This window comes from Podarcis erhardii (assembly GCF_964252035.2).
Source record: "Podarcis erhardii genome assembly, chromosome: 7".
Lineage (NCBI taxonomy): Eukaryota > Metazoa > Chordata > Lepidosauria > Squamata > Lacertidae > Podarcis > Podarcis erhardii.
In genome coordinates, this window is record NC_138511.1 from 20,409,135 (window position 1) to 20,423,790 (window position 14,656).

Consider the following 14,656-nt stretch of genomic DNA (forward strand, 5'->3'; position numbering starts at 1 on the left):
GCCATAGATGGCAGTGGATTTAACCTCTAAGCTGCTGGGCCAAAGAGAATCCTTTTTCTACTTCCCCACTAGTTCAAAGCACAAAGCTTAGTGGTAGAGCATCTGTTTCGCATTCGTCTGCAGAAGGTTTGGGTTCAAAACTTGCCATCTCCATGTTATGTTATGTTATGTTATGTTATGTTATGTTATGTTATGTTATGTTATGTTATGTTATGTTATGTTATGTTATGTTATGTTATGTTATGTTATGTTATGTTATGTTATGTTATGTTATGTTATGTTATGTTATGTTATGTTATGTTATGTTATGTTATGTTATGTTATGTTATGTTATGTTATGTTATGTTATGTTATGTTATGTTATGTTATGTTATGTTATGTTATGTTATGTTATGTTATGTTATGTTATGTTATGTTATGTTATGTTATATTCAAGGCTGCAACGGACCCCTGACTTTGGGGAGATATTGCCCATCAGTGCAAACAATACTAATCTAGATGGGCCAATGGTCTGACACAGTGTAACTCAGCTAGCTTCCTGTATTCCCATGTTTGCCCCACAGGCTAATGATTCTCTTAGTATCTAATGCAGCTGCTTTTCTTCCTCCTCTCCCCCCACCCCACCCGGCTTTTCCCACCTCTAGAAACCTGTGGGACTACGACGTGCTCCTTTGGGGCTATATGTGTGGGTGGGCAGTGCATCTGCCCACGCTGCGAGAAGCAACCTTTGGCCCGAGTGTGCGGGAGCAATGGTGTCACCTACGACAATGCGTGCGAGCTGCGGGTGGCGGCTTGTCAGCAGAAAAAGGACATTGAGATATCAAGGACGGGCCCTTGTGAGGATGGTAAGTCTTCTCTCCCTCCTCCCAGCAGCAGGATGGTAAGCAGGAGCGGAGAACTGGATCTGGCTGGCATGGCAGATCCTACACCCATGGACCAGCTTTGACATGTGATCAGGGCCCACCCATCTCTCCAAATTCAATGGGGCTTATTATAACTGCTGATCAGTGGTGTTAGTAGGCTCCTTTGAAGTCCCTTTACAGGGGCAGCTTTATGCAGCTGATCCCAGTAGGGCTTGCTATCAGTGCCGATGAGCTGATTGGCACTGACAGCAAGCGCTTTTTGCAAAGGAACAACCAGAAGCTCACTTTAAGCTCCTGCATCTTCCTTTGTAACCACATCCTTTCCTGCTCGGCACCTGACATCACATATATCATCAGGTGTGGGGCAGGTAGGCATGGTTTGGGAGAAATGACATCATGGACCAAATTGAGATGCGTTCCAGGCCTCATTTGACCCACAAGCCAGAGGTTCCCCACCTCAAAGTAAAACATTTTCCAGTAGATCCATTTTCCTTTCATTTCTGAAAAGCATAGCCCCAGAACTTGTTTAATACTGAAACAAAAATTCAGAAAAATTACTGAATTTTCAAAACTTGAGCTTTGGAATCTAAATTTGACCTTGAAATTCAAAATTATTCTCTTTTGATCTGCTGAATGAATGAATAAATGAAACTAAATCCTTACTAAATTCCTGAGACAAGTCATCTTGGTCAAATATTGATACTGTCCCATGCAGGCTGTTACATGTCCCCTCACCCCACAACAAAACTTACTGATCATAAACTCCAAATTTTGCCTTGCCAGTTTAGCATTTGTAGCAAAAGACTGAGCACTGTGTGAATAGAATGAATCTTTCTGATAGATTCTAGGTCCCTGGCTTCATTCTGTGGCCTCCCTTTGAAAGTCTTTTGCTGAAAAAGCGATGGCTTTACGGTCAGCAGCAAAGGTGTCCCTGAGGTATTCAAAATGTTCCCCCATCTGTTTTTAGAAACTTGGCATATATATTTTTTGGCGTCAGGTTTCTGCCTGTTTATTCTTACGCACAGACAGTGTGGCCTGTGGAGGAGGTTCTGACCCTCCCTTTGTGCCCACCCCTTCACTTCCTCCCTCGTTGCACCTGAGCCCTATTGTAGGCCAGGTGTGCTCTCCTCCTGTTGCCTAGCAACCCCTTGCACACCTCTGAGTTTGGGGTGCGTGTGCTCACGTGTGCACTCTGTGCGCGTGTGGAAGCTGCTTTGCTTCTCTGTTCATTAAGCTTCCCTGCCTCCCGGTTCTGTCACAAGCTGCTCTTCCACCCGCCCCCCCCTTTCCCTCCCATAACCCTCCTTCTCATTGTCTTTTTATCTGCCAATAATGAAAGGTGACTGCACGTAATAGGCCTCGGCAAAGAGGTTTATCAGTGCTTTAATTTCACACTTCAAAGAGTGGAGGGAGGTGGGTGGAGAAAGCACCCGGCTGCTCTTCTCTCCCCTTCTCTTCCTCGTTCCTCTCTCACTTTCCTATCACCGTGGGAGGAAGTTAGGACGAAAAGAGGGCAAGGCATGGCCCTTATTTGGCCAAGCCTCGGCTCCAGAATGGCACTGCCAGGAGCTCAAGCCTGTCTCTTTAAAGCATGTGAAGGAAGGAGAAAGGAGAGACTTTGAGAGCAGAAGGCAGGGATAAGGAACCTCAGACCCCTATACCATATATGTCCCCACTCCAGGGCTCTCTGTCTTGCCCTCAGAATATTATTATTATTATTATTATTATTATTATTATTATTATTATTAATTTATACCCCACCCATCTGGCTGGGTCTCCCCAGCCATTCTTGGCAGCTTCCAACAAAGCATTAAAATACAGTGATCTGTTAAACATTAAAAGCTTCCCTAAACACACACTCCCTCCTTGAAAGCTTTTGCCTGCTAGAATGTGTCCTACAACTCTGACAATGCTTCTTGTTTGCCTGGATGGAGGCTGGAGAAGGGCGTGTGGGTGTGGGTGGAAACAAGCCTATACAGAGGTAAAATTGCATATCATTTTATTTAAATTAAATAAATAATTTCTTTTTGTTGCTGCTGCTTAGTTGTATTCAGTGTTAGCCCTACGCGGAGTATAATAATAGATACGCCTCACTAAGGCTCATTAATTCCCATGGGTCTACTCTGAGTAGGACTAGCACCGGATTCAACCTATCGTTATCAATCCGCTCCACACTCACTTTTGCTTCTGGCCACACCCACACCCACCCCACTGGTTTATTGCCCCAAAAGTTGCCTAGAAGGAAATTTCATCCTTGGGCTGAAAAAGTTTTCCCCACCCATTGACAGAACGAGTGTATCTCTATGAGTGCTGGGTGTTAATGGGGAAGCCCAGCGAATAAAGAAATAAATCTGAGATTTGAGATGCCAGAGTCCGTGGGTAGGCAAACTAAAGCCCGGGGGCTGGATCCGGCCCAGTCGCCTTCTAAATCTGGCCCACGGACAGTCTGGGAATCGGCGTGTTTTTACATGAGTAGAATGTGTGCTTTTATTTAAAATGCATCTCTGGGTTATTTGTGGGGCCTGCCTGATGTTTTTACATGAGTAGAATGTGTGCTTTTATTTAAAATGCATCTCTGGGTTATTTGTGGGGCATAGGAATTCATTCATTCCCCCCCCCCCAAAAAAAAATATAGTCCGTCTTCCCAAGGTCTGCTAAAAAAGTTTGCTGACCCCTGTGCCAGACCTTGCAGATCCAAAACTGTCATTGCTAGAAATGTTTGAATCCAGGCAAACTGGACCCTACAGTTTCCTGGAAAGAGAGGTTGATTGTCAAACCACTCTGGGAATTGTAGCTCTGGGAGGGGGGAAAGGGGTCTCTTAACAACTCTCAGCACTCCTTAACAAACTACAGTTTCCAGAATTCTTTGGGGGAAGCTACAACTGTTTAAAGCTGCTTTAAGGTGCAGGTGGGGCCCGAGTCCGTGACGTTGGTTTCAGCATCTCTCCATCCCAGAGATAAGTCCTTGCCTTTGTGTCTCTCCATGCCAGTGAAGAGAATCTGCTCTCTCTGGGAGTCTTGCCTCTTGTTCCAAAGCCGTCTCTACCATGCTGCGCATGCGATTTAGCCGGGGCGGGACTTCACCAAGAGTTGGGCAAAGGCTGAGGAAGGGAGCAGGCAGCAGAAGATGGCATTTAATCAAAGAGTCCTCCTCATGGAATTCCAAGTTGCTGTCCCTCTGGGAGAAGCACTTGAATAATTCTCTGTGTTAACGCCAACTTCCTGCCTTTGATCGCTCAATAAAAAGGAAAAAAAGGAAGAGGGGGGAAAGTATGAAGAGGGGGCACTTTGAAAAATTTTTAAATAAATAAATAGCATTTCATTTGGCGCAAATTAAGAGTAATGCAGGTAAGGCTGAGAAAACCAGTTGGAACTCAGCTCTGTGTGACCTCTTATTAGGGAGATGCTCCCTCACGCCATGCAAGTTTGGAATTTGATACTGAAATAGCTCTGTGTGGGGATGTGGTTGCAGTTAATAAACAAAGCAATTCGTCCATTTCTCTGTGCCTAGGGAAATGTAAAAATTAAATTCTGCAACCAGTGTCAATGAGAATGGTTGAGCATGGATTCCAAATCCATAGCCAGAAAGTCTGCAGAAGGCTATAAGGAATCGTGGCAGAGCAACCAAATCATACATGGATGATGGCCTAACCTAGTAATTAAACCCAAATTCCCTCCAGGTGTTGTGACTCCCAACTCCCATCTGCTCCAGCCAGCATGGCCTAGAACAGCCACCCCCAGCTGTTTTGGGACTACAACTCCCACAATCCCTAGCTAACAGGACCAGTGGTCAGGGATGATGGGAATTGTAGTCCCAAAATATCTGGAGGACCAAGTTTGGGGATACCTGGCCTAGGATAAAGGAGTGGGTGGGAGTTATATTCCGCAAAAGTTAAAAGTAGTTTGACTAACTTGGCAGATGGCAAGTGAAAAGCTTCACCCTTCCTGCTGTAACCTCCTGTATTTCCAGTGCTATTTTTCCCTCTTTCTCTTAGAATAGCAGTGGCACCCACCTGAAGGTGCCGGAACTGAGTTCCTGTGCGTTCCCCCTGAAAAAGCCCCATGTCTTTCTATGCTGGCTGTGGAGGAGGGGGGGCAATGTGCTTTTCTCCTTGACTAGCTCACTCGGATGGTTGACTAGCTCACTTCTCCAGTAGCCTACTGCATGCAGTTCCTTGTCACGTATGGCTACCAGGCTAGTGTTTGAATGCAAGTCAATTTTATGATTTTTAAATGTATTTTTATTGAGTTTAAATATGATAACAATGTTGAGAAAACAAATGGCCAATTACACAGAGTTTGCAATGTATCAGTCTCGTTGATGTTCGAAGCAGTATTTATTGGGACAATTCTGTTCATCTAAAGTACTGTTTTCTATAGAGCCCTATGTACGGGGAGGGTGGGTAATATGTGCCTTTTGACAATGACACACATTCAATAAATTTGTAACAAACCATATGCCATTTATCTGTCATCGATACATACCTTTGTGCACTGACCTGATAGGTGAGGCTTTCCATTAAAACAATTTGCCATTGTTCTTGATATCGGAATCCTAGGAGATTAAGATGAGAAGTCTTCCAGTGTTTTGCAATTACTAGTCTAGCAGCAGCTGCTGTTAGCATAATTATTAAATCCTTTAAGTGTGTATTCTTCACTGAACCTTCAAAGCTCATTAATAATTATTATTTATTATTTTATTAATTATTCCATGAAATTTATATACGAGTTTATTTTTTTATTTTAAAAAAACCCTCAAAGCAGTTTGCAAAAAGCATAAAACAATAATATTATTAGTAAAAAAAAAATTAAAAAAACATTCAGAAAATTAAAACCAGAGATAAAGTAAACACTGATAATTGGGCAGGGTTATCTAAAAAAAAAAAAAAAGTGTTCTTAGCGGGCACTGAAAATAGTGCAGTGAAGACACTGCCTGATGCCATTAGACAGGGAGACCCAAAGTGCAGGTTCCACCACACTAAAAGATTGATTATAATAATGCTTTAGTCAGGTTTGGCTGTACGTTTTGACCAGTAATCTTGCTGATTTCATTGAAAACTTCTAACCAAAATGTTTATTTGCAAGACTACCACAAGTGGTAAAAAATGTCCAACGTTTCACCACAATTTCATAGCCCCATATTTTCCAAAGGTATTCAGTTTGGTTAGGAAGCTGCCTTGCCCCAGGTCTAACCTGTTGTCCAATTAGACCAGGGGTCAGCAAACTGTCCCTCAGACCTTGTGGGGGGCTGGACTATATTGGGGGGGGGGAGAAATGAACAAATTCCTATGCCCCACAAATAACCCAGAGATGCATTTTAAATAAAAGGACACATTCTGCTCATGTAAAAACACGCTGATTCCCAGACCGTTCATGGGCCAGATTTAGAAGGCAATTGGGCCGGATCCGGCCCCCAGGCCTTAGTTTGCCTACCCATGATCATTCTAGACCAGTCTTAGCAACTCTTGAGTGGCAGCAGCTCTCCAGGGTTCCAGGCAGAAAGAGACCTTTTTGCATCCCACGAACTGAGCCCTTCTGCATGCAAAACAGGTGAGCTGTTACTGAGATATTACCACTCCCATCCCTGGGCCAATTAATCATTTGAGCCTGCCTTGTAGCAGCCTATTGACCCATTTACTCCAGAATTGTATACCCTGGATGTTGGTGGTTCTCCAGCATCTCAGGCAGAGATAAGTCTTTCTTTCCCATTAGCTGCTGCCTGTACCTTTTAGCTGGGATTGAACTTGGGACCTCCTGCATGCCTCTTTCCCTGCAAATTCAGCATAACTTGCTCTGCGGATCATGAGGAGGAGCAAAGAACTACGCAGAGCATGAGATGCTACCTTATAATAAGATTACTTGCTTATCCAACCCAGTGACCTCTTGCTCTGACTGGTAGCAGGCCTCTAAGGTTCTAGCCAAGTCCAGACATAGGATGCTGCTTTGTGGTGAGTCTCATTATTGGTTCACCTAGCTCAGTATTGTCTGCACTGACTGGCAGCAGCTCTTCAAGGTTTCAGGAATGGAATCTCTGTCAGTGAGCTACAGTTCCTTTCTTACCTATATAGAGATGCCTCCTCCCTGAAGGTTCAATTAACTGGCTAAGGATGCTTGAGTTCTAAAATATAATTAATAATAAAATGAGCAATAGTGGTATTATACCTATAAGACTTGATTATAGTTTTAAATGAGCACTGGAATTTGAGCACCAAATTCCACATATTTGTTTATTTTTTTAGATTACTATAATATCCCAAGCTGGGTTTCGACAGCACAACAAAACAGAACAATTAACAAGTGTAAAATAAGAAAGGTAGTGGGGGGGAAACCAGTTCCATTTGGGAAAGCAGTGGGAAAACAATTCCACATATAAAAACAATACAAACGTTTAAAAACAATTCCACCCACAACAACAGCTACAGAACAATGATGCATGACTCAAACCTGCGCCGCCAGTACCTAACCACTAAGTTAATTGATTTACCAACGGAAACACATGCAATTAATCTGCTGCGATTGCTCCAGTGCTTAAATATAATAAGAATAAGACTATAAGTTCACTGAATGCTAAATTCCACACACGTGTGGTGGGATCACATAAATGAGGACAACACAGTCCTGATTAAGGCAGCGTTTATGTAGGGAACTGTATTTTTTTACTCTGCTTTTCTTTCCTTGGGCAGAATGTGGGTCAGGAGGATCTGGCTCTGGGGACGCCAGCGAGTGTGACCGGGACAGCTGCCGACAATACGGTGGCTCGTGGGATGAGGATGTGGAAGATGACCGCTGTGTGTGTGACTATACCTGTGGAGCTGTGCCAAGGAATCCAGTAGGTGTTGAGAGCCCATGCTGTCCTTAAGCCTAGCTAATCACCCATGGCAGGGTTTTTGTAAACAACTCGGGGTATTATTGCAGCATTTGGGGCTACTTAGTTTGTAGAAAAGGCAAGTGAAAAGGTAACATGGTAGAATCATGGAAGAAGATGAAGGTAGCAAGAGACAAGGGCTGGGGTGTGAAAGGAATTGGTGAAACAGTTAATTGAAGTGGAATACGAAAAGGGAGGCGTGAGGAAGTCAATGAAACAAGTGAATGAAAGATAAGCTTGAAAATATTGGAAGTGTTTTTAATTGTTCTTGTTTTGTTTTGTTAATTCAATGTTTTATGTAGTGTTTTTGTTTCTGTTTTTGTATTGTATCATATTGATTTGTTTAATTCCTTTTGTAATCTTTAAACTCTTAATAAATATTATTTTTTAAATAAAATAAAATAAAATAAAGGGCACATTTGCGGCAGATTGATTTTCTTTTATTTTATATGTGAATACAGCGGACAGTGATGGTCTTACAGCAGCTTAGAACATTTTCAAGTTGGTTTGATTACATACCGTATTTTTCGCTCTATAGGACGCACTTTCCCCCCCTCCAAAAACTAAGGGGAAATGTGTATGCGTCCTATGGAGCGAATGCAGGCTCCTTGGCTTCAGCGATAGCAACGCGAAGCCTCCGAAACACAGAGGGAGCGCTCCCTCCACGCCCCGGAGGCTTCGCGTTGCTTTCGCTGAAGCTTGGAGAGCGCACCGACCCCTCTCGCTCTCCAGGCTTCAGTGAAAGCAACGCGAAGCCTTCGGAGCGCTGGGCGAGTTCCCACTGCGCTCCGCAGACTTCAGGTTCCTTTCACTGAAGCCAGGAGAGCAAGACTCCTGCCGCTTCGCTGAAGGGGCGCTGAGCAGAGAGGGGGAGATTTTTCCCCCCCTTGTTCTCCCCCTCTAAAACAAGGTGCATCCTATGGTCCGGTGCGTCCTATAGAACGAAAAACACAGTACTTTTTTTTCTCTTCCATTTTATTGGAAGATCGTCTGTTTTCCTTCTACCTGTAATATGTGCTGTGTTTATTTGTACTGAGTTGTACCTTTGTTCGGAGGGTTGGGCGCGTTTGGTGCCTTGTATTTCTCTAGGAATGGTCAAGCGGTATGGATTACATTATAAATATTAATAAAAATGATTTTTAAAAAATGATCCGGTGTGGGCGCAAGCCTAAGCATAAAGTGATGCTTCCTTCCAAGGCACACCCTCTGCCCTTGGTAACTTTCTAAGCCTGTCTTGGGTGTACAACAGAAGAAGATGGAGTTACCTCCTCTTTCTCTTCCCTGCAGGTATGTGGCTCTGATGGTGTGACCTACGCTAATGAGTGCGAACTCAAAAAGACACGCTGCGAAAAGCGACAGGATATCTATGTGACGGGTCAGGGCGGCTGCCGAGGTAAACCTCTCATGGGGGTCTGGCAAAGCTTTCAGTCAACCCACATCCCTTTGTCCTGCGCTGGCATCTCATCCTCTTGTTTACTCCCCGCCCACCTCCCTAGATCAGGGATGGGAAACCCATGGCCCTCCATGAGTTGTTGGACTCCCAACTCCTATCATTTCTAACCTGTGTATTTTTGTTTTTTGTTTTCTCCATAGGAACCACAATCCTACCTCCTCCACTCCTCCACTGCAGCCAGACCGTTTATGGATGCTGCCCAGACAATGTGACCTTGGCTCTTGGTGTTGGCTCTGCAGGCTGCCCCAGTGAGTTAAATATGTACTTCATTTTCTTCTTTTGTCCTGTGTCAGTGGGGATGTTAAACACCGTTGCCATGGGGCTTCCCCGAGCTGAAGAAATAGCTTTCTAAGGCCAGGGAGTGATCACAGGCAGTCATACCTAGAGCTGGATCTGAAGTTGTTGTTGTTGTTTAGTTGTTTAGTCGTGTCTGACTCTTCATGACCCCCTGGACCAGAGCATGCCAGGCACTCCTGTCTTCCACGGCCTCCCGCAGTTTGGTCAAACTCATGTTAGTAGCTTCGAGAACACTGTCCAACCATCTCGTCCTCTGTCGTCCCCTTCTCCTTGTGCCTTCCATCTTTCCCAGCATCAGGATCTTTTCCAGGGAGTCTTCTCTTCTCATGAGGTAGTCAAAGTATTGGAGCCTCAGCTTCAAGATCTGTCCTTCCAGTGAGCACTCAGGGCTGATTTCCTTAAGAATGGATAGGTTTGATCTTCTTGCAGTCCATGGGACTCTCAAGAGTCTCCTCCAGCATCATAATTCAAAAGCAGCACCTCTAATGCAGAAGGAGCTGATTGCAGGAGGCAGAAGATCTTGCTTGGAGCTCAGGCAAAAGCAGGAGACTAGATCCTGATATTTACATCAAGCCTGTCCAGTCCAGAGATCTGCCAATCCCGGGGGATGATGCTGAGCACAACCTGCTCGCCTCTTGTGCCTGAAGATGGCAGGCACAGAGGGAGAACTCTGGATTTGTAGTCCCATTCTGAGCACATTCCTGCAGGCGCTCATTGTCTGAGTTTGCCATTAGAGGGGGTGATGTGTGCATTCATTGCCTTGGCCCCCTCCCTTTCCTATAACCTCAGAATGTGCCCAGTGTTTTAAACTGCGTGCATCCCAATTGCAGGGCCCTCTTCCTCTTCACCGCAGCCGGCCACATCCACGAAGGTTTTATTAATATTTTATAAAATAATTAGCCGGAGACGGCTCTTTAACCTAACGAGATGAGAAAGCATTAGCAACATTTTTAACAGCTGAGGCTGACAGCCAGCTGGTTCACGGGTATCCATTAGGGCATCGGCTGGTCTGTGGCCATCGTAGGCGAGCGTGCCGAGATGAGGCAGTCTTGATTGGGGATGTAGAATCATTTCATGCGCCATATAATTTAATAAGAGGAAGCGTTCTGAAAGCAGCTTTAATCGCTCGGGAGCTCCTGGGCTGTGGAGTCACAGAGGTCACCCGTAAGGGTGGGCAGCGGGGAGGGGCTGGCTGGCTTCTCTCATGGTGCCACACTGACTGCTTATGCAATGTAGCCACTAAGAGACTGAGCCATGATTTGGGCCTCATCTCTGCTATTAAGGTTCAGAAAAGGGCGAGCAGAATGATCCGCGGGGTGGAGCAACTCCTCTACAAAGAAAGGTTATGACATTTGGAGCTGCTTCTTCTATTTTTGGTTTAGAGCAAAGATTTGTATGAGAAGACATGAAGATAGAGATGTGCAGAATTCTGCATGGCACGGAGAAAGTGGACAGAGAAAAGGTTTTCCCTGTTTGCATCTCCAGGAGATGCAAAGAGGTTCGGGGAACGTTTTTTACAAGTCCACCACATATGAAAGGAGTATTGGCAAATGATCCATAATGAATGGAAGAAAATGTTTAAAAGTACTTCCCCCCCAAAACCAGAGTCCTTTCTGTTGGGTTCAGGCTGAAATTCCCTGGTGTCAAAAAATGGAAAATGAGCGAGGTCCCAACCAAAGAAGAGTGGCAACTTAAGTTGACAGAATATACACAGCTTGCAGACTTAACATATAGAATAAGAGAACAAGAAGAACATACTTTTAGAGAAGATTGGAAAACGTTTATTGAATATATGAGAAATAACTGTACAGCTGAAAACGCTGGCAGCATTAAGATAAATTCAACAGTGTAAATAAGTTACGATGGATGTAATAATGGAATACTGAATGGTATAGTTTCTGTAAAATATACGGGGATTTATGATATGTAAAATGAACCGAAGAAAGGAAGTCATCAATATCTTAAGGATGTAAAAATGAGTACTTTAAATTGTAAAACAGAAATTATATACATATATATATATATATATATATATATTAGAGAGAAAAGGTTTCCCCCCTCTCTCATATAATGCTAGAACTCAAGGAATGAAGCAGAATATTGGAAGATTTCAGGAGAGACCAAAGAAAGTCCTTTCCCCTTTGGAATTTGCTGCCATGAGTGATGGCCACAAACTTGGATGGCTTTAAAAGAGGATTACAGTGGTGCCTCGCAAGACAAAATTAATCCGTTCCGCGAGTCTCTTCATCTTGCGTTTTTTTCGTCTTGCGAAGCACGACTATTAGCGGCTTTAAGAAAAAGGAAACAAACTCGCAAGAACTCGCAAGACGTTTCGTCTTGCGAAGCAAGCCCATAGGGAAATTCGTCTTGCGGAACGACTCAAAAAACGGAAAACTCTTTCGTCTTGCGCGTTTTTCGTCTTGCGAGGTACCACTGTATATAAATTCATGGAGGACAAGGCTGTCAGTAGCTGCTAACCATGATGGCTTCATTCTACCTCCCCTGTCAGAAGCAATATGCTTTTGAATGCCAGTCGCTGGGAATTGCAAGGGAGGAGAGAGGACTCTTGCTCTCAAGTCCTGCTTGCAGGTCTCCCATAATGGGTATCTAGTTGGCCATTGCGAGAAGAGGACCAGGCGGGCTGCTGGCCTGATCCAGCTAGCTCTCCTTATGTTCTGATGCACCAGATGGGTTCCAGCAATGCATTATCTTGCACCGCTCCATACCATGCCACCCACCTTAATGTGCAATATTGGGATAATAAGGCAGACCTACTGTCACGGTCCGGTCTATGGGCGATTGAAGTCCTGGCTGAGGACATCGGGACTGGGGGCAAGATGGCAGGGTGGGAGCAGGAGCAAGAGTCCAGAAGCCAGGGGTCTGAGGGTCAGGAAGCGGGGAGTCAGGAAGCCAAGGTCTGAGGATCAGGAAGCAAGAAGCCAAATGCAGCAAGGCAGGAAACGTGTTGCTGTGGCAAAGAGCTGAAGGGAAATGCTGACCTTATATCCCTTCCCGGCTCTTGCCACCAGGTGCAGTGAGTTACCAAGCAGCCTCACCTGTGTGGCCGCGCCTTGCCTCTCTAGAACAAACTTAGGAAGGCCCCAGTCCTGCGAAGCCCTACTGGTCACAGGGCCCGGCTCCTGCATGCACCTTATACGGCATGTCTCTGTGAGAGTTGCAAAGCTAGGTGTCTGTGAAGCAGCCATTTAAAAACTTGTTGGCTCTAAGAAGCCTTCACCATAACCTGCCACAAAAAGTGCAGGGTATGGCAGAGGCATTGTGGGGAGTGTTCCAGGCTGCAGACTGCGTTGACATCAGACTCCGGCCAGGCTTGTCAAGCCTCACTTTTCACCCTGCATGAACTAGAACGTGCCCAGAACATAATAAGGATTAGCAACGTGGCTTAGGAGATGATTGGCAGTAGGAGGGTGAGAGTTCTTTTTCAAGGAAGCTTTTCCGCTGTAATTGATCACTTAATTGAGGAACATCCACAGAATCCCAGGCGTCTGCAGGACACCGTTCGAAAGCCATTGCTCTTGATCAGGGATAGCCAGTGCAATGCCCTCTGCTTGTTGCTTGACTCTGACTTCCATCTGCCCCAGTCGGCATAACCAGAGGTCAAATATGATGGGAGCTATAGCTCCAGCAACACCTGGAGGTCAACAAGCTGGCTGCCCCTGCTCTATTTCATCATTTTTATTAATTATTACTGGTTTTTCAGGTGATGATGGTCCTTGTGATGGCCAGTGTGTGGTGCTACATGCCATCAGGCCTGTGCATTTCTTCTGTGTCCCCGTGGTTTGCATATTACACGGAAAGGCCATAGCTTAGTGGTTAGAGCATCTGCTTCTTGTGCAGAAGGTCCCAGGTTCAATCCTTGGCATCTCCAGGTAGGGCTGGGAGAGGACCCAGTCTGAAACCCTGCAGAGCTGCTGCCAGTTAGTGTAGACAGTACTGAGCTAGATTGCCCCAAAATCTGACACAGCATAAGGCAGGTCCCTAACCATACGAGTATCCATAGGTCTATGGTACAGCACCTGCTTTGGGTGCAGAAAGTCCCACATTCAGACACCATCATCTCCAGGTAGGGCTGAGAATGATTCCTTTTCTTAAAACCCTAGACAGCCACTGCCAGTCAGTGTAGACAGTACTGAGCTAGATGGGCCAATAGTCTGATTCAGTATAAGACATCTTCCTATTTTCCTGTTTGCAGAAACTAGCATAGGACTTCCCCACCTTGAGATCTTCTGCCTTCATGGAAGGTGGGATGGAGTGTGGGGAAAGGGGCAGTGACAGTCCTCTAGGCTTGGAATTCCCACAGCTGTGAAGGTGAGCTTAAAAACATCCAGGTGTTGTGTTGTGAGATCTTAGAGCCCTAGAAAGGACAAGAGGAAAAGCAATGATCATCAGGTTCAGAGCAACCCAGTTTTCAGTCACTCATACCTATTGCTCATGGTGTTAGGCATCACTTCCCCATTTGTCAAGCCAGCTCCATTTGCGCCCCCTTCCTAAAGTTTATCTGCTGTGTCTTGAATCAAACCTCTCTTTAACTTGTGTCTCGCTCATGCCCTTGCGTCCACAGCAGGGGGTATAAATCAAGATGTAATCACCGGCCTGAAAACTGTGCTGCAGGACTCAGATTTATTCCCTGCGGCCAGCTTCTGCAATAATTTCCCCCCCTCTAGTGTTTTCCTGCAATGGAAGGAAAACATTCAGCGTCACATAAGCCACTTTGGTTTGTCCAAGAATCTCTTTCCGGCTTGCCTCAAGAGTGAGCAGCTTCAAGGGGAATGGATTATCTGCCTATATCTGCCCAGGAACCAATGTACTTGTACCTGCTCCCATAGAGGAACAGACAGAGGGTTGGACCGTGGGTGCATCCACATTTGATTCCCAACAGCTGGGAATTTGCATGCAGACAGCAAGGAGCAGATGGACCTTGGCTGGGAAGTTTTGCATGCCAATAAGCCGATGAAATCTGAGAACAATCTCTTTTTGACATTGCGAGAAAGCAGCTCCACATAGCGGGGCAGAAAGTAAACAAGGATGGAAGAGGGAAAGCCCTACAAAATCATACAGCTTGAAAAGTAGAGTTCCTTAAAAACCATGTACTGTTTTGTTTCAATTGCTAGTATTTCTCAAGAAACAGTTTCACAGGAGAAATATGGAATGTGATAG

At 45.1% G+C, this 14,656-nt stretch overlaps 1 protein-coding gene across 1 annotated transcript in view; it reads left to right on the forward strand.

The window, feature by feature from the left end:
- Nucleotides 1-14,656, forward strand: part of AGRN (agrin) — a 239,401-nt gene that overhangs the window by 174,426 nt on the left and 50,319 nt on the right. Inside the window, 4 exon segments of the mRNA XM_081870652.1 lie at nt 645-845; nt 7,547-7,692; nt 9,016-9,121; nt 9,322-9,429. Of these exon segments, the coding sequence (XP_081726778.1) occupies nt 645-845; nt 7,547-7,692; nt 9,016-9,121; nt 9,322-9,429 (561 nt within the window).